The sequence below is a fragment of the Sceloporus occidentalis genome, unplaced genomic scaffold (assembly GCF_023333645.1).
Source record: "Sceloporus occidentalis isolate IW3139 unplaced genomic scaffold, rSceOcc1.0.p SCAF_10, whole genome shotgun sequence".
NCBI classification, from domain to species: domain Eukaryota; kingdom Metazoa; phylum Chordata; class Lepidosauria; order Squamata; family Phrynosomatidae; genus Sceloporus; species Sceloporus occidentalis.
This window is the reverse complement of record NW_028316990.1, coordinates 23,121,822-23,148,182: the sequence shown is the minus strand read 5'-3', so window position 1 is coordinate 23,148,182 and position 26,361 is coordinate 23,121,822. Positions and strand designations below refer to the sequence as shown.

The window sequence follows — 26,361 nt, the reverse complement described above, 5'->3', positions numbered from 1 at the left end:
GAAGCCTGCTCGATGCGCTTCCACCCTCAGAGCGAGGCCTCATGGGAGTTGTAGGCTTGAGTGGCGGCTGCCTCATAACAACACCTTGGCCCGTGAACAGAAAAGAACTACGAGTCCCAGCGACCAAAGCGGAGGGAATTATTTGTGAGCGTGAGGGGGAAATGACGTAGAGTCGCTTCCAGCTGCGGCAGCTGGGCGGCTGCGGACTGAGGGAGGCGGCGGCGTCGAGGGCTTTTCGGACAGAGAAAGCGGCGGGCGGGGACGAGTCGCCGCCATGCGCCGGAGAGCTGCGCGCGGGCCAGCAGGGCCTCCGCCGCTTCTTCCTCGGCGCGCCGCTCCTCCGTTTCCCCCTCAGCGGCACACAGGTGAGCGAGGGGCGGGGCCAGAGGGAGAGGGGCGGGGCCAGAGGGAGAGGGGCGGGGCGTCGCCCTCATTTAAAGCAGCCCTTTTGGGTGCTCTTGGACTCCAACTCCCAGCATCCTTTGCCACTGGGAGTTCAAGGCTCCCATTGTGGCTTTTCCCCTGATTGCAGACGTTGTTGGAATGCAACTCCCAGCATCCATGGCCACTAGGCGTGCTTGCAAGGGGATGATGGGAGTTGTAGGCTCCTATTTCACTCAGAAGGGGGTGAGCCCAGCTGTCCCTGCTTCCAGATGGTGTTGGACTGCAACTCCCAGCATCCTTGGCCATTGAATATGCTGACAAGAGGCTGCTGGGAGTTGTAGGCTCCCGGTGTTTTGAGATAGGGAGATGGGATGGGCAGACTGCAATTCCCAGCCATTTCTGCTTCCCTACTGCTGTTCCCAGCATCCTTGGCCATTGAATATGCTGGCAAGGGGCTGCTGGGAGTTGTAGGCTGCCATTGCCAAGGGTATGTGGGCAAGACCCTCCCTGTATAGAGAAGCTGTGGGACTGCAGCTCCCAGCATCCTTCCCTGTTGGGCCATGCTAGGATGGGAGTTGCAGGCCATGCCACTTTGGAGCCAGGCTGCTCCACTTCCAGATCTTGCGGGACTCTAGCTCCCAGAATTCCTCACCATGGAAGGGGCTGCTGGGAGTTGTTGCCCAAGCACCTGTCGGCTGTTGATTTAAGCCAAGGGAATGGGTCCTTGGTTCCAGAGGTTTTGGACCCTAGACTCTGACAGGTCACACTTTCAGCCTCTGAAATCTCCTAAGAACAAACAAACAAACAAGCTTCATTTACATACCGCTTCATGCTGCCTAAGCAGTGTCTAAGCGGTTTACAACTGTAAGCTAGCCCAGTAAGGCCGGCATCACTCAGTCGACTTGAAGGTACACAGGAGTAACAAACGGTGGGAATCATTATGTAGAGTTGCTGTGTTTTGATGTCCCACTTAGTGGATTTTGTGTGGATGTTAAAAGAGATTTGCTTGGTGAATGTTGGCTATCTGGTTTCTGACATCTAGGCTAATGTCTTATTCCAGAGTTGCATATGGGAGGCTAGAAAGTTGGGTAGGTTCTGGGAGCTTTTCTTCCTGAGGACTTTGAAGCCAGTCACTTCTTCCTGCCCAAAGTACCAAGACTTTTTTCCTCATTCTCACATCAGCTAGAGCAAACAAAGGTTAGGGAACCTGCATTGCACTTAATCTTGCTAAAGCACAAAGCTCAAATAGGCATAGAGGGTTATCACACGGGGGGGAGATGTGGTGTTTAAACAGTGATTAATCCATGAAAATTGCACAATTGATATTAAAATGCGATTAAAATGAGGTCAACAGAAGAGCCATTATCCCCGGAATAACCAGGGAATAAACAGCAAAAATTCAGTCACTGGAAAATCCCGTGAGTGATTTGCTGCTGTTTCTTGCCTGGTTATACATGGGATAATGGCACTTTAATCACATGTGAAAACTATTAGTGCAGTTGTGGGATTATCACAGGCTAATCACCATTTATACTTCCAATCGTCCCCCGTGTAATAAACTCCAAAGTTGTGAAAGGCCTAGCAATCTCTTCCTCCTCTACTTTTGCTTCCTTTGAGTGGTAAGGATTCTGGGAGAAGACAAAAGGGGTTGATTGCAGGCCCTTAATGATGGGGTGCAGTGTGGCACCATTTGCCAAGCGACAGCCAGGGCTCAACTGATGGTCAGCCCAGGTTCATCCAGTGTGGACATGCTTAGCAGTTTCATAGATTGTCTGCTGTGACATGTAAAGTGTGGGAAACAGATCCATGTCCTTAAGCACCTAGTAGATCCACAGCCACCCAGTATGTGTCTTTGAGGTCTTGCACGGCATGTTCACAGGGTCCATGTGTTAGTACGAAATGCACGTGTTAAATTCCTGCCAGATATGTGGAGCTGCTTCGGCTGCACAGGGCAGAAGATACTTAGGTGGCTGCATCCATAAGAACCCAAGAAAAGCCCTGCAGGATCAGGCCAAGGGCTCATGTAATCTGGTATCGTGTTTCCAACGGTGGCTGAACCTAAAAAGTCCACAAGCAGAGGTCAAAAAGCACAATGCTGGGGATCCATTTCCATTTTTATGACCACGTTGGCTTCCTAAGCGCTTCCTCAAAAGTAAAACCTAATTGGCTAGGTATTGGGATTTTTCCAGGACTGCTCACTGTATATCATACCCATCTGTTATTTCCCTCAGCATAGCATAACCCCACCATAAACACAGGAGAGTGACCTTCCTTCCTTCCTTCCTAATCCCTTCTGTTGCTTCCTATAGAGTTCTGTACAAGTCTTTCACGTCCTTATTAACCTCCAAGGGATGTTAATCTAGTGTAGAGCAGCCTTGCGGATACGTCCACTGGAGTTTCCTCTGTGTTTCACTCCTAAAAAAGAAAGAAAGGTAGCTTCTGTCAAAAGTTTTCCTGCCAGATCATCCAGAAGTGACTCTCAGCTCAACAGGTAACCAGGTGTGTGTCTATTTACAAGCCAGTATTAAGAAGGAGTGATGCTTCATTAGCTCTTAGTCTCTGCCATTACGTAGTGAGTCCCCGTGCGTCACGGCTGCCGTTCACTTTTTGCACCATGCCTTTATGCAGACTTCACAGGCTACCTTCCATAACAGGGTCCAAGCCTCCTGGCTCTAGCTAAGCACACAACAGGAAGCGGAGAACCTTTGCGTGTGTGTTTTCCCCATTACTCTGCTTTATGTCAGAGTGTTGCAATTGTGTTTTTTTTTTCTGAGTAAGCAGACTTTCAGGAAAGGAAATGAGAGGAGACTAATGTACTTAAGGGAGAGCAGATTTTTATAAAGGAGGGAAAGGACTGAGCAACTATAAATCCACAGGGGAAAAAACACCACCTTCTTTCCATTCACATCTGCACATGTAGCTCTGATAGCCACTCATGGGACACAAGTGGCCCAAACAGAAAACAAGGAAGCCCCAAATCAGTTCCATTTGACAAAAAAAAAAAATCTTCCTATTATTATTATTATGATTATTTATTTATTTATTTATTTATATAGCGCTATATATACAATAAATATAAAAGAATAAACCTGCCTATGGCATACAATCTAAGAAATAATAGGATAATACATATAAAATACATAGCGATACAGGAAATGATTCAATAAAACAGGCAACAAAAGAACATCAAATAGCAAGTGACAATATTATGATTATGAGGAGGCATTTTTGTTTGTCCCTAGTGACTAGATAGTACATCTGGAGTATAAATCATTGTTCACTAGAACATGCAGATGATTTTTGACATGAAATGTTAAATCACATTGTTGTTGTTGTTGTTGTTTGTGGGTTTTTCGGGTTATGTGGCCATATTCTAGAAGAAACTCTTCTAGAACATGGCCAAATAGCCCAAAAAACCTACAAAAAACTATGGATGCCGGCCATGAAAGCCTTTGACTTCACAATGTTAAATCACATTTGGGGTATACCTTTCATGCAGATGGGGTGAAGGAGTACACATGCCAAAAACATACATCATTGCACACGTCTGAGACAACTTCTCGCTGTTGGACAGGTGCATTCCTTTCATGGTTTTGTTGTTGTCATTTCTGTGGGCCACAGATAAATGTAGCATTTAGTATGATGTCTTCCCACATCGCACATGTTGTGGTTCTGTGATGAGTGGCTTCGGATGGAGTTTGCAGCATGTGGTCAGTGAAGTTTCAAGTAATGGGGTTGACTGTTTCTGTTTGCTAATTCAGAGTGGAGATCTTCAACTATACGTGCTTAGGATGGAGGACAGGCTTTTTGACCATTGAGTAACTTGGGAGTATGAGCTACCACCCACTTGGCAAGTGTGGATTACCGAGGCAGGTTTTGCTCATCTGCCTGACCGCTCTCAAGGATAGTCTGTTGGTCTGTGTGGGCTCTCGCTAGACCAGTCCAGCAGCCCTTATCCCTTTGTTCTCTAGTTTCTAGTCTAAATTATATCCTGGGATATGGAAAGTCCTCAAGAAGAAAAGAGATTCCACATAAACATTAGGAAGAGCTTCTTTATTGTAAGAACGGTTGGACAGCAGAATAGACTGCCTCTGAGCAGCTACACAAACCAGCCCTGCCCTGTTAAGACCTGTTTTTGATGGACATAAATTTTGTGTGACAAAAACCTTTCTGGCTGTTACAGAGGTGGCTTTTGTGACCTTCAAGTGCAGGACTAGATTATGAGCGCCAACAAGAACACCCGCTACAATCGTTTCCCCAGCGGTACGACGACCAGCCCTTCCTCAGAAAACAATAACGGGGTAAGAGATGGGGATGGAGATGGGAGCCCTTGCCTCCTTAGACTGGCAGTGGACATTTTTTTGCCCAGGACAGCATTTTGTATATGTAGAAAATGCATGTCCTGTGCAGCACTTCTTGTGCAGAAAATGTTGTTTCCTGCACAGAAAACCCTGTTTTCCATACAAACCAACTATGTCCCCATTTTGCACAGAATAAATCCCCACTTGCAGCATTTTCTGCACAGGAAATAATATATATTTAATAATAATAAATTTATTAAATTTATTAAAATAATATGCTATTTTCTGCACAAAGCAATCCCATGCAGATTTTGTGCAGAAGAAGTCTCGAACTGTATAGATTTTCACATTGGGGACAACAGGGTTTGCCATCCACGGATGCTTAAATCAGCGGATGGCAAGCCTGTGGATATTGAGGCTCCACTGTATAATGTAATGTTTGCTCTTTGTTTCAGACAAGAATGGAGACAACCTTTGGGCCAACTTATGCTGCCGTGACCACCATCACCAAAGGTTAGTGCTGATCAACCTCTAGCTCCTATCATCACATAGTCTGGAAGGGATCCTGGGATTTGTACTTTGCTGTGGCACCAGAGCTCTCTGACAGAGAAGGCTAAATATCCCAAAACTACAAATCCCAGGATCCTATAGCATTGAGCCATGGCAGTTAAAAGCAGTGTTGAAACTGCATTAATGCTTCTATGTAGATGCAGCCAAAGAGAACTAGTTTAGGGATAAAGAACAAGACTTGTATAATGGTGATCATATAACAACATCCCTGGCATTTTGTTTGTTTGTTTAGTTAAAATGTTATTTAATTAAAAGGCTGTGGAAGGGATTAGGAAATAGTATCTATTTCCCGCCCCCGCCTTTTTTGTGGCTGGTTGGATGTGTTTCACAGCTCCTCAACTGGGAAAGGGGAAGTTTCTAAGATTCTAGGTTATAGGGAGGGGAGCCTAATTGGTTGCAGAATATCTGAAGGTTTTGTCCTTCTCCTCATTCTAGCGGATGGGAGCAGTACGTACCAAAAGCATCGCCGGACGCCTTCTTCCTCCAGCACCCTCACCTATTCCCCACGCGATGAAGATGATAGCATGGTATGTGCCTTGAAGGGAGGAGCTCACAGTTGCAGAAAATGTGCCAGTTCTGCGAGAAGCCAGATTGGGCTGTGGTGACACATGCCTTGAGTACGTCCTGTTTGGACTACTGTGGCGAACTCTACATGGGGCTGATGCTTTTGGAAACTGTTTGGAAACTTCAGCAGGTCTAAAATGAAGTGGACAGAATGCTGATGGGGACCAGTCACAGGGAACATATAACCCCTTATTTAAAAAGTTTCAGCAGGTACTGGTTTGTTTCTAGGCACAAATCAAAGTGCTGGTCATGACCTATAAAGCCCTATATAAAAGAGAAAGGGCTTCCTTTTTCACACCTCCATCCTTTAATCTCTGTCCAGTATTCAGCTGCCCGTATTGTCACATCTGCTCGCCGCTTTGACCATGTTTCTCCTCTTTTATCCTCCCTTCATTGGCTCCCCTTCCGCATCCGGTACAAGCTTTTGTTATTGACTTTCAAAGCCCTCCATGGATTGGCCCCTCCTTACTTATCTGACCTTCTTTCTCCTTACATTCCTACTCGCACCCTCCGCTCTGGTAGTCAAGGTCTCCTGTCACAGTGCAGGACTACCACTGCCCCCTCCCGAATTCGTCGCTTCTCGCTTGCTGCCCCTTACTCCTGGAACCTTCTTCCCCCACATGCACCCCTCATCACTTCTCTACCCAGTTTCAAAACTGGGTTAAAGACTATATTGTTTAGAGAAGCATTCCCAGAGGTGAGCCCCTCTCTGACCCAGGAAGCCTCCTTTTAAGCATCCATTAAGAAGCCAACCCCTTCCTCCAGTCCATCTGCCTTGGTCCAGGCCTCGGAGGTGGAGAAGAACTGCTGGACCTGATCCCATTCCTCACCACCACTCCCTTCTCCTTTTGTGTTGTGTCTTCTTAGATTGTAAGCCTGAGGGCAGGGAACCGTCTAACTAAAAGATTGTATGTACAGCGCTGTGTAAATTTACAGTGCTATATAAATAAATGTTAATAATAATAATAATATGGCTTAGGTCTAGACCAGTGTTCCCCAAACTGTGCCCTTTAAGAGATTTTGGACTTCAGCTCCCAGAAACCTCAGCCATGTTGGCTAATAGCCTGGGATTCTGGGAGCTGAAGTCCAGAATCCCTTAAAAGAGCACAGTTTGGAGACCACTGGTCTAGATTATCTGAAAGACCCTATTTCCCTGTATGAACCTGCTAGAGCAGTGGTTTCCAAACTTTGGTCTTCAGCTTCCAGAATTCCAGACTGACCAAGCTAGCTGGAGCTTCTGGGAGTTGGAAGTCCAAAGTACCTGGATGACCACGTTAGGGAAGCACAGTGCTTGAGTCTTAGGATCTGTGGGCAAGGGCTTTCTCTCTGTCCTGTCTCTGTTTCTCTCTGTCCTGGTGAGGACATGAAAGAAAGCCTTCTCTGGCTGCTCTCACCTATGGAACTCCCTTCCACAGGAGACTAGGCTGGTCTCCTCCCAGCTTTCTTTTCACCACCAGGCAAAGGCTTTTCTTTTCAAACAGACTTTTAATATATAATTAATCGCTGAGAGGCTTATTATGGGAGGATATTATATTTTAACTTTTTATGCTTTTGAATGATTTTATACTATTCTTCTGTAATGCTTCTGTGTTTAAAATTTTATTGTTAGGTTTTAGTTGATTCTTTTTGCAATCCTCCTTGGGAATGAAGCTTGGCTAAGGGTAACAAACTTTGGTAGTGTTTCAAAGTAGGCTACTGTTGGCCCTCAGCTTGATCCTCTGTTATTGAAAGGGCCAGAGAAGTGTTATTCATCCTTTATTTCGTGAGGATTTTTCTCTTTGGCTATTTCATTAGGGTTATTTTGCTCCATTTATTCTCTATAGAGTCCAGATTAATCTCAACAGTGCAATATTTTTACACCCCAAAGCAACATCCTCTCAACCCTTCCCTCAAAATATTGTCTCCATCGTTTCTTGAGTTGTGTTGCATTAAACACTGGGGGCTGTGAGTGTGTGTGTGTGTGATTCCCTGGGCAGCATCCCTTTTTCAGCCAGTCTCAGAAAGCATGACGGCTGGGCTGGTGTGGTGATTGGTGGGCACAAGGCCCAGCTGGTTCTCCCCCCCAGCCCCAAACAGGAAGCCACAAAGCAGAACTGAGAGTGAATTGAATAGGAGGAAGTCACCATCCATCTACGCAAAGAGATTTGGCAGAGGCGAGGAAGGCAGCCGTACAGCAAGTCCTCTCAGAAACAGTAGAGTCGGTGAGAGAAGCATGCTAAGCTTTCGGTAAGGGATCATAGCAGGGAAGTGGCACTTCTGGACAGAGTAGCCAAAGGTTCCATGTTGGGAAGGTGAGCTTAAATGTAGAAAAGTTAGGCTTGTCGAAATGGAGGTGATTATATGTTAGGAAGTGTGTTGCAATAGTCTCACTTGGTCTTCAGTTTTTCTAGCTTTAGCCTGTAGTTTTAACAGTCTTGTAAAGTGCAGGAATAGTGCAAGGGCTTAAATTGCATAAAATAAAAATGGAGGGCATTTTCAGGACCACCACTGCCCTTAAAAACAGCTGTAGCAACTTTGACGAACAGATACAATGGCTGTGTCTCTTCCTCAGCCCACCCCATTCACTCAGGTCATAGACGTCTCTGAATTTTGCATAGTTGCATTTTTTCCCTTGCTTTGAAGAAGCTGCTGCTGTGAAAATTGTTGTGCAGAGACTTTTGGAGTACTGTGTGGAGTTCTGCTGACTTGCCTTCTCCCTCCGCAATTAAAGAGCCGCCAACTGAAGAGGGAGCTCAGTTTCCGTTCAGTGCAAGGAATAAGAACTCTGTGCAGGATTCGGTGGGAGTGCAGAAAAACTACTGAACTCAATCTTTTTGGGGTTCCAGTTTGGTGTGGGAGGAGGAAAGAGATGGGGGGAAGCGAGGTCTTCTTTGTTTCTTGAAAATGTGCAGGGATTCCTGGTGAAAAATTAGAATGCAAAATAGTTATGGGGAGGGGGATCTACAGATTTGCAGCATACAGAAAAGTAAGTGTTTGGGAGTGCTGGGTCTCACTTGCCTGTGACTTACAGAATCAAAATATTCTTAGAATGTATTTAAAATTGCAGAATGAATTAGCCAAACATCACCTAGACTAGTTTCTATAATTTAAATCAAATTACAATGTTCAGCTTTTATTGGCACAGTCAAGTTCATATGGGATTGGTGTCAAGGTTATATAGCCCTTGCATATGTCTTGTGTTTTGTGAAGAAAGCCTACTATTGGGGCGAGGGAAAAGCTCTTTATCCCTGCTGCAGTCCTAACACTGAGCAGAAGCATCCTAGGTAGCTGGGAGAACTTTTATGCAATTTTAGAAGCAGGATTTGGGCCCAGGACCAGCTGGTGAACATCACAGATATAAGGAGAACCCTGCATTATGTTTTGCAATATACAGATGAAAATGCCCCCCGTTTCTCTTTCTCTCTGCAGCCCCCAATCAACACTCCACGTCTTTCCGACTCGGCCATCTCCGTCCGCTCATTGCATTCAGAGTCCAATATGTCCCTGCGTTCAACTTTCTCTCTCCATGAGGAAGAGGAGGAGCCAGTAGGTATTTGGGGGGTATGGGGTGGGGAATCTTCTATGAGAGAGATCAAAAAGGTGTCGGGGTCTTTATGAATGGCCAGAAAGTAAAAGGGGGACTCTGTCATTTAAACTATTTTACAACCTGCCCTCCATGAAGAAACTACTGCAGCTTGCAGGCATTAACCAAACCAGCAACAAAAATGAAACAGACTTTGTTTGCCATCACCTTCTTGTAAGAGGGGGTTCCCACAAAATCTAGTTTGTGCCAGTATAGTGCTCAGAAAGGAAGTCATCTTGTCAGAATGACTTCCCCTCGCACATCCTTTTGTGGGAGCCTGCTCATGCCAGTCAAATCCAGGATATGACGTTTATGAATTTACCTGTTTATTTACTTGTTTGTCTGTGTCATGTTTGTTTGCTGCCTTCTCTCTGAGGAGATACAGATAGCTTGCAACAAGTCAGGGATGTAAAACTGCTAATTAGTAAGAATACTGGTACACAAGCCTTTGTAATCTCTTGTCTCATATTCTTGGAAGTCAGCCTCTTGTTGGCTTCAGTTGCAGGCAGCAAAAGGCTCATTTAGATCAGCAAATATAAGCCTTTCTACTGTTTGCAGATGGATTGTGAAGCCTTGCCTCATGTTGGACTCTGTTTTTTGCTTATTACTTGCTGCCTTGGCTCTTGTGATCCCAGACCTCACCATCTGCCTTGTGGCATTTTACATGTGAGCATCCTTCAGATTTCTATTTTGCCTTGACTTTCTGGTTTGTTACTTTCCCCTCTCCCAATCCGCAGGAGCCGTTGGTGTTTGCTGAGCAGACGTCGGTGAAACTCTGCTGCCAGTTGTGTTGCAGTGTGTTTAAAGATCCAGTGATCACAACCTGTGGGGTAAGGAATGCCATAGAATCATAGACTTGGAAGGCACCTCAGGGGTCACCTACTCCTCCCCCATTCTGCCATACAGAAATACACAACTAAAGCACACTTGAGAGATGGTTATCCATCCTCTGTTTCAAGACCTCTAAAGAGGGAAAGCCTACCACTCACCAAGGCAGTTTGTTCTATTGTTGAGTAGCCCTTGCAGACCAGAAGTTTCTCCTAATATTTAGGGGGAATTTTTAACCATTCTTGGGAGAGGGAGAAGAAGCTCTTTACTTTGAGATTGCCCAGTTACTGCCTGGTGTTGAATTGTCTTCTCTGAGGGTTGATCAAGTTCAGCTACAATACATCTTTGTTGTGAAAGAGTGAGAAATCCCCCAGCAGCCTGTCCTGTGCAGAATCCACAGGAGTTTTGCAAGGGGGTTAATAACAGTCTCACCTAGCCCCCTCCCTGCTCTCTTCCATTGGCCCAGGAGATATTCATTAGCAAAATTTAAGTGCCGTCTCCATTTAAGAAGGATCTTCTGGTCCCAGCACTGGAAAAGGCCTTTCTCTGCCTCAGATCCTAGAAGGCCAGTGCCAGCTGCAGGAGAGTGTCTTGGGTTAGGTGAACCATCATCCTGATTTAGCTGATGGAGACTTCATTATGTTTAGTGGGGAAGGATTTGTTGTTGTTATTGTGTCTTGGAATCATTTCTGACTCACAGTAACCCAAAGATGGCCCTGTTGTGGGATTTTTCTGGCAAGATTTGTTCAGGGGAGGTTGGGGAGTGTGAGTTACCCAAAGTCACCCAGTGCGTTTCTATGGACAAGTGGGGATTTGAACCCTGGTCTCCCAGAGTACTAGGTCAACACTCAAGCCACTACAGAGCACTGGCTCCTGAGAAAGGAATAAGTCGTTGCAAAGAGCTGTTGGAAAACGAGGAGGTGGGTCCTTTCTCCAACAGCAGGGAAAAAGACCCTTTCGGTATCCCTGTCTTGGCAGGGCTATTTCAGCCATCCCTTGCCGTTTAGTCATCCTGCAAGGGAAGTGGGAATTGCTGTAGGAAGCAGGCTGGCTGGATTTCCAGAGAGCATTTTACAGCTGAACAGATCAGGAAAGGGAAGTGAGAGCTGATAATCTCAGCCTGCATTCATGCCTTGCAAAGCAAAGCAAACAGACTGAATGCTGACTAAAAACCCAGTGGGTGACCTCCTCCTCCCACCTCACTGTTTTGCCGTATCCTGAAATTGTTACTTGTGTTTTCTTTGGTGTGGGTGTCAGGCGCTCAAAAGTGCCTTAAATGTGGGCCCATTTTGTTACGCCTCAGCCCAGCCTCCTCCACTTTCAAATGCATTCTGAATAAATTCATAAATAAATAAATAATAAGTTCAGGCAGCAGCCAAAATAACTGGTGAATGTGCCAAGCAGAGGAGATGACTGAGCTTATCATGTTGAGTCTGTGCCATTATTAATTGCACACTGGCAGATCTACTAAGAGCATTGGAACAGAAATAAATAGAAGTCAACTACTACTTTCTGAAAGGGTCTGGGGGGCCATCTGGCCTGACTCTGCACAAGCATGGCAATGTTGTGATGTGTAGTTCCTGTTGTCTTTCCATGGGGCCAATCATCAACTCCTTTCTGCTTTAACGGAAGCCTCAAACTTCCCGTTTGTTATGATGAAAATAAAATCCCAAACGGAGGACACTATGAGCCTAAAAAGCCAATATTGTTCAGAAGATGTTACCTATTTCATTTTGAAAGGTGAAAACATAGAGGTTGGTTGGTTGAGAATATAACCTGCTCTCTCCCAGCGAGGGACTCAAACTGTCTTAGAAAAAATTTAAAACATAGTCCAATAAAAATCTATATTTTGGAAGTTAACAAACAATTAAATAGAAAACTCTGTTTTCTTCACAGCACACATTTTGCAGGAGATGTGCCTTAACCTCTGGTAGGTACTTGAGAACCTTTTCAGTATCATTTTCATCTGGCTTTAATATGTACAGCTATTTCTTTTTTTCTGCCATTTTCCTGTTTTCTTTTTAAAAAATCTAATACAAAATTTGGAAACAGAATTAATTCAGCTGCTGTTTTGGTAAAAATGCCCTTTCTTAAATGGTGGGTGTGTGGGTGGGTGGGTGGTACCCTGCAGGGTTAAGTTGATGGGCAGGGGTTTTCCCCTGCTGACCCAAAAGCTCCCTATTACAGCATTGCACTATACGGAATGAGCAGCCATCAGTCACATGCACCCATGCTCCATGATATAGTTTTAAATTTCCTCTTATGTTGCTTTGCCTTCTGCTGTAAGCAACATGATGAAGACCAGTGTGTTTCTTCTTGCAGACAAGTGCCCAGTGGACAATGCCAAACTGACCGTGGTGGTCAACAACATCGCCGTGGCAGAGCAAATTGGGGAGCTCTTCATCCACTGCAAGTACGGCTGCCGGCCCACTGCTAGCGGCAAGCCTTCGACCTTCGAGGTGGACCCCCACGGGTGCCCCTTCACCATTAAACTGAGTGCCAGGAAGTAAGTAGGGTTAAACGTTTTCCCAAGAGAAGGAGCCTGTGCTTGCTTCTTTATTCCCTCATCTTTGTGGCTGATGTGTGTGCCTTCCATGGGATGTAGGCAACCGCTTCTTACTTAACTGTTCCATCAACTGCCCATCTGCTTGATTTTGTTTATTAGTATTTGTCTTGAATTATCATTTTAAATTTGAGGGTGGGTGGGTCTTTGGATTATAGAGCTTGATGATATTAATTATTATTATTTTGTATTTTGATGCTGTTTTAATGTTGCAAGCCACCTCGATCCAGTAATAATTACTACTACTACTGTTCTTTGCAACTTCAGAACAAAAAAGCCACATATCCACAGTGGTCAAAAACGTATTTCTTTTTAAAACCTAAGGGTCACAACAAATCTCCTTAGAATGAATCTGGCCAAGAAAACCCCATTACAGGGTCACCACTTTTTTATTTTAAAAAGTGTATTATGCTTTGTTATAGTTGCATTTTGCTTTTGACTTACATTGTGGATCCCATATTGAGAGAATGCTGAATTATGAATTAAATAAACAGTAAATTCAGATTAGTCTGGGATGGGGGAAATGACATTTCTTTGACTTCTCCGACGGTTCTCCATCCTCCTTGTCCAGGGACCATGAGGGCAGCTGCGACTACAGGCCGGTGCGTTGCCCCAACAATCCCAGCTGCCCACCGCTTCTCAAGATGAACCTGGAAGCCCACTTGAAGGAGTGCGAACACATCAAGTGCCCCCATTCCAAATACGGGTGAGCACAATCCGCCCCTTCCAGATAAAATCTGCAACTTGACTCAGAACATCCCTATTCTTACACTGAAGATTAGTTCCCCAGCCTTTCCCTATCACATATCACTGAGCTTCTGCCCAACTGTTTCCTCCTCCCACTGATTTTAAAGACAAATTGATATTTGTGGACCTCCAGTTGGGACTACAGCTCTCAGTATCCTTGACCATTGGCCACGGTGGCTGAGCTGTTAGGAGTTGGTTTCCCAACATCTGGAGGGCTGCAGACCCCTTGCATCTAGTTTACAGATTCCACCCTCCCCTAAAGGAGCCAAGTCCCCCCCAAATGACAGCTTTTGTAATTTTGAGTTGCTAACGTAACAAAGAAAGCAAAAACTGGAAAACATTCAGTGGAATTCCTGAAGGAAAAAGGAGACATAGCTCAAGATTCTACAAAGATGTTCTTAGGCCTGTTAATAGGGTTTGGGGCAAAACATGCTTCTTTTACATCCTGAGACATGTTTCCTTCATCTTTGTAAAATGTAACAAAGCAATCAAAGAAAACAAAAATAGAAGAGAAGGCCCCATTTGTGTATTCCCCCACAATGTATTGCACCCACTACTGAGAGACAGAGGAGGGTAAGTCAATCCAGAGAGAAGGCGAAACATTGCTTTACCTCTTTCACTCCATCAAACAAAACATTCCTGAAGCTTTCCTTTCACACTTGTCTCTCAGCCCAGCCCAAAATGTGAATTCCTGAAGCAGTCCTCCATCTGATGACTACTTTCCCATTCTTCAGGTGTACATTCATAGGAAACCAGGACACTTATGAGACTCACCTGGAAATGTGCAAATTTGAGGGCCTCAAAGAGTTCCTCCAGCAAACAGATGACCGCTTCCATGAGATGCAAGTGGCCATGGCCCAGAAGGACCAGGAAATTGCCTTCCTGCGGTCGATGCTAGGCAAACTTTCGGAAAAGATTGACCAGCTGGAGAAGAATCTAGAGTTGAAGTTTGGTGAGTCTCCAGAGGAGTAAGCTAGCTATCTTTTCCATGTAACAGCAGGAAGAAGGAGAGAAAGGCGTGTTACAGACCGCCTAAAAGCGGCGGTCTGCCAGCGCTGCTGGTTGCTCTGTGAGGGAGCCGCAGCAGCCAAACCGTGCGGCTCCCGTGTGGAGCAAAAAAGAAGCCCCAAAATGGTGCTTCTTCCCGCGGCGCGGTTATGACGCCATGAGGCGCCAGTGGTGCACTCGCAACATCATAAGCGCCATGCGACATTCGGACGCTATGTGTCCGGCACGTAATAACGGCAGTGCCTGTGTGTATAGGGCGCCGCCATTATTACGCCCCCGTCACGTGCTAGGGGTGAGGCCGGTGTGGACGCTTAGGTCCCAGGCCAACCCCTAGCACGTGATGGAGGCGCCTCAAGAGCCCGTCTGTAACGGGCCAAAGAGAGTATTTAAGTCTGCAGCATCTTAAATACTATACCGAGCTGCAAAGTGGTGTAATGGCTGATGGGCTGGGGAAATAATGCAGTTTGGCACCAATACTATGGGATTCTGCGGTGTGTAGTTTTCTGAGAAATTTAGCCTTCTCTGTCAGAGAGCAAACTACAAACCCCAGGATTCAGTAGCATGGAGCCATGCCAGTTAAAACACTGTCAAATTGCATTAGTTCTGCAGTGCAGATGCAGCCAGTGAACCATTACACCACCTTGCAGCTCTGTATGGTATTTAAGATGCTGGAGACTTGAAACGGGTTGAGACTGTTGCTTGCACCAGGAGGAACTTGACCTGCTTGAATTTTGCATTCAGAAACTAAGAACCCTCTTCTCCCAATTGTCTCTGTTCAGATGTACTGGATGAAAACCAGAGCAAACTGAGTGAAGACCTGATGGAGTTCCGGAGAGATGCCTCCATGCTCAACGTGAGTGGTGCCACTTTTGGAGTCATTTCCTCCGCAAACCCCATCTGTGTGGTAGGCCCATGTTGCAGTAGGGAAGGAATTCCTCCCAGCCCCATACATGCCAGGATCTTGGCTCAGTTTCTTGTGCCCCTTGGGGTGGCCTACTCCACAAGGAACTGAAATGCCACAGTTGCCCACCCCTGGCATAGAGTGATGGAGACTCTTGCCTGCTGCCTGGGGTGATGTTAATCTGGGTTGAGATTAATACTCCAGTGGGAAAAGAGTAACCAGTGTGAGAAGGCTGCAGACTCAAAATGGCAATTTAAGCACTTTTTGATGCACAAAACTCATAGCAACTGGAGAGCAATGCTCCTAAAACTTGTCGTCTGTAGACCAGCTTCTACCAGTCCCTGAACAACTTCCAAGAAAGAAAGGGACACTTGTAGTACATATATGGTACCAGTCCCTGGCATGTTGTGGGCACTTAATGCTTGTCCCCCACATCAACTAGCTTAAGCACTGCCTTAGAGAATTAATATTGGAAATCTGCAACATTAAGCTGTCTTTCCCACCTCCCACATTGTGTCTACCTCATAGCCAAGAAGGTGGCTGCTCTGCCTCTAACATGCTTTAATTTGTCTCTTTAGGATGAGTTGTCCCATATCAACGCTCGGCTTAACATGGGGATCTTGGGCTGTGAGTATCCGGGTGTTTCTTTCTATAGATTGATAATGTAGAGCATCAAAGGATGCTGGTTGAGGCTAATGGAGAGTTAGAGTCCCACAGTGCTGGGACCTGTCTCTGGTCTACTGTCACAGAGAGCCACTCCCTGAGCTTTCAGAGAAAGATCCTCCAGGTCCTACTTGAAGATGGCAGAGGTTGAATTGGGAACCTTTTGCAGGTCTGCTGCTGAACCATAAGCATTTCCCAGAGGAATTCATTGCCCCAAGTGAGATGGGTATGGAATTTGACCAATTCCTGGCACTAAATGGAGCGTCCTTGTTCAGTGACGGCATGTTGCTGTGGAACAGACAGTGGGGCAGGACGGTTGCCTTCACACCGTGCTTGTAGGTCTCCCACTAAGATATAGCCAGTCACAGCCAGAAAAGGGAAGTGGACTGGATTAATCCTTGATCCAATCCAGCAATACCATCCTCAGGTTAATGAATAACTGAACAGCATCCTCAAACCAATCTGCAGTTTTGGAGGGGATATGTATCTTGTTTGTTCAGAGGAAGTAATATTGATGAAGCTAGCTTCACGCTGCTTTGGGGATCTGTAATTCACTGTTTCCTAGAAGAGCACTGACCCAGCTCCTTGGCATGGTGCTGCTCTCACACTGGCACACCTTCTCTTCTTCTCCTTGGCAGCGTATGATCCCCAGCAAATCTTCAAGTGCAAAGGCACCTTTGTGGGGCACCAGGGCCCAGTCTGGTGTCTCTGTGTTTACTCCATTGGGGACTTGCTCTTCAGTGGCTCTTCGGACAAAACTATTAAGGTAAGGGCCTCCCTCGAACCATTCTGAGCTCTAGCCTGAAAGCTTAAAACTGAGTCTCATTTGACTCCCAGTGCCCCCCTTTAGCCATCAGAGGATACTTTGGCCCAAATGGGAGGAGGATTCAGTGGAAGGTAAAGAAGTTGTTGGGCAGGAAGACACTTTCTGAGGACAGGGTCTGGGTGTGGGTGAGCAGGATGGATCATTCTTCGTTCAAAGAGCCCTATTAACCAGGGCTGGCTGCAGGGAGCGCACAGCTCCTTTGTTGCAACAGCTCAACTGGCTGCTGGTTTATTTCTGAGCACAATTCCAAATGCTGGTTATGACCTTTAAAGATCCTATGCAGCCCAGGTCCAGGATAGCTGAAAGAAGTTCTCACTTATCAGCCTGAGAGCCTTCCTTCTCTCCCACCACCCCCACAATTACCTCTAGTGGAAACATGGAAGAAGGCCTCTTGGATGGTTTTTTCCAGGCTCTGGAACTTCCTTCTCATAGATACTAGACTATTATCCCCCTTGCCATCTTTCTGAAAACAGGTTAAGATGGTCTTTTAAGACTGACTGCTTATGGGGACTAGGCATCGCAAAACTTGTGCTGCCCTGTCTGGTTTTATTTACTTGTTTATAACAGCTGGTATGAATTTTCTAGATAGTTTGATTATATTTTAGATCTTTGCATTTGGTATATTTTCCAGCAAAGTTTCTTTCAACTCTTGTCAGCTGCCTTGAGTGCCAGACTGGGGGAAAAGGCAATAATAAGAAAGGCGGTGTAGTTGTCTCCTCTGCCACTTAAATGGGTGCTGCTTTCCCCCCTGAAAGCTAGTTCCCTGCCATCTGCCTTGGTGAGAACTGCCTGTGGTTGCATTTCTTTGTTCCTGCCTGGGAAAATCTGCCCATTCATTTCCTTTCCTGGATGAGTTTGTCTCGGCCTGAAAGATGGGAAAGCAGGTGCACAGATGACAGGCAAGCTGCTTCCTGCATTCCCAGCTCTGGCCTGTCACCCTACTTCCTGCCTGGCTTCCCAGAAGCTCTTCAGGGCCCTCACATAGCACTTCTGTTTCCTGTTAGGTGTGGGATACCTGCACCACGTACAAGTGCCAAAAGACCTTGGATGGCCACGATGGCATTGTCCTGGCCCTCTGCATCCAAGGGTGAGTCAGAACATTCAGTCCCCCCTCACCCCCCATTTCCCACTTCACCTCTTAGTAGAATTGAAAGAGGGCCAGGCAGTTACTGCTCACAAAGAGTGGCACAGCTTTTCATGGGGCTTCTTTTCGTAGCATGAGTTGTTAATCTCCTTTTTGGATAGCATCCATGATGTCGCTTTCAAATAAATTCGTATCCTTTTAAATCAGGGGCTAAAACGATGTGCTGGGAAAACCTGGATTATACAGGTGGCAAACAGAGAGAACAAATTTGCCTGTTATACAAGTCAGCCCTCCTTATCCATGGATTTTTTTATCCATGGATTCAAGCATCCAGGGTTTGAAAATACTTTAAAAAAATATACGAATTCCCATAGGTAAACCTTGATTTTGCCCTTTTATGAAAGGGACACCATTTTACTATGCCATTATATTTAATGGGACTTGAGCATCCATGGATTTTGGTATCCATGGAGGGGTGGTGGTTCTGGAACCAAACCCCAGCGGATACCAAGAGCCCACTGTATTTTGTTTTGCATATTTTTTTAATAGGGGAGAGGGCTAATTGTTTTTTTAAAAAAAGAAAGCTGCCCTAAAAGCTAAATTCTACTCCCAATATTACAGTGTTTTGTTTTGTTTTTTTCTTTCTTGTGGCAAAACCCTATGCACACATGCCTGTGCCAGGCACCATCTCAGAGCATTGCTGTGACTTGGCTTTCAAGTTACAACAAAGTTCCCTGCCTTGAGGTGACCCTTACATACCACCAGCATGTGCTTCCTTTTTCCTGAATTGGTGTCTTAAAACCTCTACCCCTGTCCCCAACTGAAGGTCGTCTTCCCTTTCTCTTTACCCAGGAACAAGTTGTACAGTGGCTCTGCTGACTGCACCATCATTGTAAGTAGTCATTAGTCCAGAGTGGGGCAGTGGGAGTCTGTGGAAAGTCTCACAATTAACAACCATTTTACATGCTCTCCTCCCTTTACATTTTATCATTTCCTCTTTGCAGGTCTGGGATATTCAAACCTTGCAGAAGGTGAACACCATCCGGGCACACGACAACCCTGTGTGCACGCTGGTCTCCTCGCACAACATGCTGTTCAGTGGCTCCTTAAAAGCCATCAAGGTAAGAGTTGAGGAGGGGAGGACTGAGCCCTTGCATCCCTGAGGTTGCCATAATAAACATTAAAGGGATTGTGTAAATTAATACAGACAACCTATGATTTGTATTCTGCACTCCCATCTGTGCATCTGAAGACATGGATTAAAATCCTTGAAAGATCTTGCTAACACACATTAGTTTACGTTAAAGAGCCAATAGATTACTGTATATACTCGATTCTAAGTTATCCTCATGTATAGGTTGAGGGCAGGTTTTGGGACAAAAATTATGGATTTCTGCCATGACCCGTGGATGAGTCTCTTATTGGAATCGCATGGTGAGATTTGTGCCAGTTCATAGCAATTAATACTCATTCTCCGTTTTATTATTTACTACATTTATCTACTGCTCTTCTTCTTCAGTACCTTTGGGGCAAAATATATGGCTCTTTTAATTTAATCCTTGCACAACCCTGTGTGGTAGATTACACTGAGTGGTGACAACTGGCGCAGAGTCACCCAGTGAGTTTCCAGACCAAGTGAGTCTCTCAATCTGACCTTTCCCAGCCCAACATGCAGGATTGGCTTTCCTTTCTGTGTAGTTTGGCTTGCGCCCTTGAGATGACTGGAACCAATTCCTGTGTGCTTGTGAGAGGCTGTCCCACCATTTGATAGGGGGAGGAATGGTGAAGCAGAAGAGTGGCTCTTGTCTCTAAAGAGAAGATTGTCCTTGGTGGTGTACTTAACTTTACTAAAATGTTTATTCTTCTGGCCCTCAGGTCTGGGACATTGTGAGCACTGAGTTGAAGCTGAAAAAGGAGCTGACAGGCCTTAATCACTGGGTCCGCGCCCTTGTGGCTTCCCAGAATCACCTGTACAGCGGCTCCTACCAAACAATCAAGGTAGGTGCACTTCCCAGCAGTTAATGACTGCTCCATGCCATGCATCCAATAGATGATGAATAACTCAATAACTTGTGAATATTTGTTTTGAGTCTAGGAATGACCATCTTTCCTCTTGCCTCCCTTTCCCCCCCAAAATAAATCCCTCTAGATCTGGGACATCCGAAACCTGGAGTGTGTGCATGTCCTCCAGACGTCAGGCGGTAGTGTCTACTCCATTGCGGTCACCAACCACCACATTGTCTGTGGCACCTACGAGAATCTCATTCACGTAAGGATGGGTCACAGATGTGAAGGTTGCTGTGGGTTCTGCTTTTCCCATTAGAACAGTGGAAGGGCAGAGGCGATTGTTAGTAACACAATCCAGTGGATAAAAGTCAAGAAATTGAATGTGCTGCTGCCTTAGAGTGTGATGGAGTCTCTTTCTTTAAGAAGCTTGATGGCCATCTGTTGTGCAGTCTTGCATTGTGTATTCCTGCAAGGCAGAATGGGGTTGGACTAGTCCTTGGAGACTCTTCCAAATCTAGGATCGTATGATTGTAAGCTTGCTGTGTTCTTGAGGGCTTGGAAGAAAATTCTCAGCTGTTCACTAGCTAGTGGGTTATTCTCTATGTCAGCATTGTTGAGAGGATTTTAAAGTTCTTTTCCATTTGTCCTCTCTCCCACAAGTTCGTTTCATCCTGCTTTGCCACTCAGAAGCATTTCCATTTTGTTCCCTTTATTTCTCTGCAAGAAAGATATGGTAATATATGTCCTAGTTACATCCTGTTTGGATTACAAAAGCACTCTGTGTGGGGCTGCTTTTGAAGAGTGTTCAAAAACATCAGTTGGTCCAAAGAGCAGGATATAAATAAAGATGATGACACAACAACGGAGATGATGATGATGATGATGATGATGATGATGATGATGCAATCTATATTTCTCTCTAATCTTAACTATTTAATTTTCACTTTAAAGTAATACCTCAAAAACAAGAGGAAAGGTTTAGAGATGAATGGGTGAACAAAGACTGCAGTTAAGCTCTGAAAAGATATAGAAGGGAAGTTGCCAAGGAGCCAGCTCCATAAAATGTGAGTGATTTGCAGTTCTACCTCCTCCTTCTTGCTCTTTGCATCTTTCTGTCCACAGGTATGGGACATCGAGTCAAAAGAGCAGGTGCGCACACTGACAGGACATGTGGGCACCGTATATGCCCTGGCCGTCATCTCCACACCTGACCAAACCAAAGTCTTCAGTGCTTCATATGACCGGTCCTTGCGGGTATGCGTGGTGGCACTGGCTACTAGGTTGGCTATTATAAGGGTGGCCTTGGAAAAGGAAGGGAGGTGGCATTTTGATGAATATTTTAATTCCTGTTTTGGGATCGGGTAATATTGGTATGGGTCAAAACAGTGTCTCAAGCTGGGCAGCATAGATTTCAGTGGCTGAACAGCTGCTCTTTTCCTCAGCTGTATGGCTAAGTTTGGAGCCCCTTAACCTTTCAGCTAAGCTCAGATATCTGTTAAATTGCCTACCTTAGCTAGCCAAAGATGCTTTCACAAGCAACCTTGTCTGCCTGTGTCTCCGTGTGCAGTATATTTGAATGGCAGCAGGACTTGTTCTTTGAGCAAAAATTGGTTTGCTCCCCAAGACTGCTTGAACTTATTAAATTTGGCATCTGGGAGGTGCATAGTCTGTTCCCACTGGCCCTGGGTCCTGTCTAATCTCTCCTCTTTCATCCTGGCTTGTATCCCACCTCTAGGTATGGAGCATGGATAACATGATCTGCACACAGACTCTGTTGCGCCACCAGGGCAGCGTCACTGCATTGGCCGTCTCCAGAGGTCGCTTGTTCTCCGGTGCCGTCGACAGCACTGTTAAGGTAAACCATGGGGTGTTTGGATCATGGAAGGGAAAGAGGGATGTGCTTGTTCACTAAGGCCACATTGCACAGCAGAAATAATACAGGTCGACACCATTTTAACTGCCTTGGCTCAGTGCTATGGAATTCTGGAAGCTGTAGTTAGTTGTGGCACCAGAACTTTCTGATAGAGAAGGCTTAATGTCTCACAAAATTACAGTTCCCAGAATTTCATCGCATTGAGCCACGGCACTTAAAGTGGTATCAACTTGCACCAGCTCTGCAGTGCGAATGCAGCCTAAGTGCCTTCACAAAAGAAGTAATGCACAATTTTAGCAATTTTCTTCCTGCTGTGAGAACATCTTTGAAAACTGCAGTTTACAAAGGCTATTTGCAATTTGTGGCTTTTCTTCTGTGCAAAATTCTCATGTAGTTGTTTGGCACAGAAAATGGCATTTACCATGGAGGAAACAGTCTTTTGTGCACAGAAAATGATATTTCTACACAGACCTATTAATTTCTGTGCAGAAAAAATTGCTTCATGCACAGAAAATGCTGTTTTCTATACACATGTAAGAATTTTGCAGACATTAAGTGCCCAAGTACAGATTTTTCCAGCATAGGAAATACTATTTTCTGCTGTCTTTTTGCATAGGTTGTTAATGTTTTGCTTAATGGTGCTGTGTCACTTGGCAGACAGGGAGAGGAAGAATTAATGATGTGGAGTGCTTGAAGACTGGGCATTTTAATAGCACTGTGGGGTTGGGGATGTTGCACTCAGCTCAGCAGGTCACAAATAATGTAGCTCTGATTAGGGGGCTTTCGTAGGGGTTGTTCCCACTACGATACGCTCCGAATCCTGATTCAGGATATATGCTCCTAATTCCCACTGGAAATACATTCTGATCTTCATTGGATCTTTCTAAGGGAAATAAAACGGAGCAAACGCAAAAAGCCTGGGGTTTTTTTGGTAGCAGTTATTTTGAGGTTCTTTTGAGAAGAATCAGCGATTCCTAACAGTGGGAACGCCAGATCAGAATCGATTCTTTCTGAGGGGAGGGACAAATGGCAGAGGGGTGACGTTTTGACAGATCCACCATTTCCCCCCTTGCAACGCTGCCTGTCTACTTCTGATTTTTTTAAAAATTAAATTGATAGACTATGTGATTGCTTGATTTTGTAATTACAGTGGACCCTTGTTATATGCTGAGCTTTGGTTCCAAGATCCCCCGTGGATAACAAAATCCATGGATGCTCAAGTCCCATTAAATATAATGACATAGCAACATGGTGTGCCTTACAAAAAATGGAAAATCAACATTTGATATTTGAAATTTATACTTTTTTTGAACGTTTTCAAACTGTGGATGCTTGAATCTGTGTATAAAAAATCCATTTATAAGAAGGGCTGACTGTACTTGCAAGGCAAGGAGGGACAAATGGCAGGGGGACAATGTTTTGACAGAGCTGTCATTTCCCCCCCTTGCAGCACTGCCTCTGTACTTGTGTGGTTTTTTTTTATTAAATTGATGGAATATGTGATTGATGGAATATGTGAATATGGGGTTGATTAAATATGTGAATATGTAATTGATAGAATATGCAATTGAAAGAATACGTGAATATGTGGTTGATAGTACAGTTGGCCCTTCTTATACATGGATTTTTTATACAGATTCAAGCATCCACGGTTTGAAAATGATCAAAAAAAGTATAAATTTCAAATATCAAAGCTTGATTTTCCATTTTTATAAGGCACACCATTTTGCTATGTCATTATATTTAATGGGACTTGAGCAGCCATAGATTTTGTTATCCAGGGGGATCTTGGAATCAAACTCCAGCGTATAACAACGGTCCACTGTATATGTGAATATGTGATTGATAGATTATGTGAATATGTGATTGACAGAATATGTGATTGATTAAATATGTGAATATGGGGTTGGTAGAATACGCAGTTGATAGAATATGTGAATATTTGATTGATAGAATATGTGATTGATATACAGTTGATAGAACAGGTGAACTGAAAGAATGTGTAGTCGAATCAATCCATCAACAGTTCTGTGTCTTCCTTCCCCACTTGGCTTCCCCGGTGCCCAATCGCTGTCCCTGGCCTTGGCTCTCTCCCTGCGCCAACTTCTGCTTTCTCGCCAGCTTCCCCCATGCCCGGCTTGAAGAAGCACAAATGGGGACCAAAAAAGAAAACCAATTCAAGTGGCATAAAAAGAGATCCCCTATTTTAGTGAGAATGAGGGATCTTTTGAAATCAGTTACAGTCACGGAGCGGATCCGAATCGCAACCCGTATTATTCTGCCAGTGGGAATGAGCCCATAACAGGCCCTGGTAGACATGTTGGCAAAGCATTGCCCATATTCCTTCCCACTTACCCTTGTAATCCGATCTCTGGCTCTCTCTGTTTACTAAAGCAAAGCTGCCTGAGAAGGAGGCATGAGCCTGTGGCAGGTGATGCTTCTCTTTGGCCTCTACCAACTCTTCTTCCTATTGCAGGTTTGGACGTGTTAGTGGGTGCCGCCACTCACTCTGGGAATGCCGGACTACCAAATACCACTCCAGCGCCACACACTCCTTGTACCACTTCCCTTCTCCCCGAAGCGCTGCCACAACCCGCCAGCTGTGAGATGGAGCTTCACGGCCCACATACCTCAGCAATGCCACCAGTTCCTGCAGCAGACCAAGTGCACACCCCGCACCCCGCAGGACAGTTTGGACTGGCGAGAAAGTTGATTGATGTGGTTTCTTTCCCAGAACACTGTGAGGGGAGTTCCGTCTGGACGCCTTCATTGCCGCAGCGTAGGACGCTGAACGCTTTTGCTCTGCATCGGCTGATGAAGCGCATGGGTCTCAGGCAGCAGCTTTGGCATAAGATGGGACCGAGCTGGTCAGCACACACTCCCACTGCGCACCTCGGAAATAGCAATGCCAGCGCCAAGTATGCCAGAGGGGACCCATTCTTGATCCTGGTGTTTAATTTATCTGCTAAGCTTTTTTTTGTTTGTGCCCACCACCAACGATAAAAAGAAAAGAATGGTTTTTCTTCCCGTGTAACCAGGTACGATTTTTACGTCACGAACGCCCTTTCCCTTTTCACTTCAGGTACCACAAGGCCATCCACCCAAAACACAGCCATCATGTCATGTCATGACAGCCTCCATGGTAAAGACAGGGACAGCCCACCGTTGTGTTTTTACTGACATTTTCTACTGTTTTTAAGATTGTGATATAGATTTGGATTATTTCTTCCTTGACAATAAAAATGGACCATTGTTTTAGGCAAGCATGACTTATTGATAGACCTGCAGAGTTGCACCAAAGGAGGAATGCCCCTCATTAATTGGCCTGCCTTACATCCCTTCCCACCTTAAATTTGTGGAGACACCCATTAAACTTATACACTAGACCAGCGGCCCCCAAACTGTGCACTTTAAGGGATTTTGGACTTCAGCTCCCAGAATCCCAGACTATTGGCCAACATGGCTGAGGCTTCTGAGAGCTGAAGTCCAAAATCCTATAAAGTGCAGAGTTTGGGGACCACGACACTAGACCATGGGTGGCCAAAGTACAGCCCACTTACAGTTTCCAGGGTCAGTTTGCCCAAAATTTGCTTTCTAAGGGGTTGAGGGGCATTCTTCCTACTTTGGGTGGGTGGGCCATTTTAGGACCAGAGAGGCATTTTGTAGAACTGGAAATAAACCAGAAATAAACTCCTGTTTACAAAGGCCTTTCTTAGACCTAAAATGACCCAAGAGGGCTAAAAAGATGTGAAAATGCCCCCTGCTAGAAGGTGTCGGGGTACATTTGGTGACCATTTTGTGGCAGTGGGGTGTAGCCCTCTCAGATCTCTGGAGGAGAGGAGTCTAATGTGGGCCTCTAGCCCGCCCACTGTTGCCCATGGTGGACTTTACAAGCTGCTGTAAGGTCAACCTTATGTATAAGCTGCCTAAATGACTACTATATATACTCGACTGTAAGTCGACCTCATGTATAAGTCGAGGGCAAGTTTGGGGGGCAAAATTAAAGATTTTGATATGACTCTTGGATAAGTCGAGGGTAAAACTTAGGGACATGTAACAAAGGATCTAAATGATGAAGTAAAGGAAAATAATGGCAAAAAACCCTACAAAATTCCGGCAGGTATAACTTATGGCTCACACTAAAGGCTGGATGGAAGAGAGAGTAAAGGGAGACCGGTGCTTCCAGGACAGATGGCACTCTTGCCTTTCGCTAGGGGATGCTTCCCTTTTTAATAAGACTTCAAGTATATTTTTTTACATTGACTCTTGGATCAGTCAATCTAGGTTTTTGGAGATCATTTTTTTTAACTAAAATTTCTAGACTTATACATGAGTATACACAGTAGTTAAGGGAATTGGGGGGACACACATACCTTGTTGTTGTTGTTGTTGCAAAGAAACAGTAGGAAAATCAGGCTTGGTTGTTTGGAAAGGTGCAATCCTGTTCCTTTTGCCCACTTTAGCAACTTGTAGCAAGGAT

At 45.1% G+C, this 26,361-nt stretch overlaps 1 protein-coding gene across 2 annotated transcripts; it reads left to right on the top strand.

The window, feature by feature from the left end:
* Positions 1-220: 220 nt before the first annotated feature.
* LOC149306189 (E3 ubiquitin-protein ligase TRAF7) lies at positions 221-25,144 on the top strand. Of its 2 annotated transcripts, XM_089539932.1 has the most exons (21): positions 221-365; positions 4,568-4,685; positions 5,141-5,198; positions 5,691-5,782; positions 9,228-9,344; positions 10,119-10,211; positions 12,106-12,139; positions 12,532-12,715; positions 13,344-13,478; positions 14,254-14,471; positions 15,307-15,380; positions 16,007-16,055; positions 16,730-16,857; positions 17,922-18,004; positions 18,854-18,893; positions 19,006-19,122; positions 19,877-19,999; positions 20,151-20,270; positions 21,131-21,262; positions 21,744-21,863; positions 24,358-25,144. In XM_089539932.1, the coding sequence occupies exons 2-21, from the start codon at positions 4,605-4,607 to the stop codon at positions 24,370-24,372; spliced, it is 2,013 nt and encodes a 670-aa protein (XP_089396058.1). In that variant the 5' UTR covers positions 221-365; positions 4,568-4,604; the 3' UTR covers positions 24,373-25,144. The 2 variants fall into 2 exon arrangements, with proteins under 2 accessions (XP_089396058.1, XP_089396059.1); XM_089539933.1 differs by lacking the exons at positions 221-365; positions 4,568-4,685; positions 5,141-5,198; positions 5,691-5,782 and adding an exon at positions 7,977-8,045.
* The last annotated feature ends 1,217 nt before the right edge of the window (positions 25,145-26,361 follow it).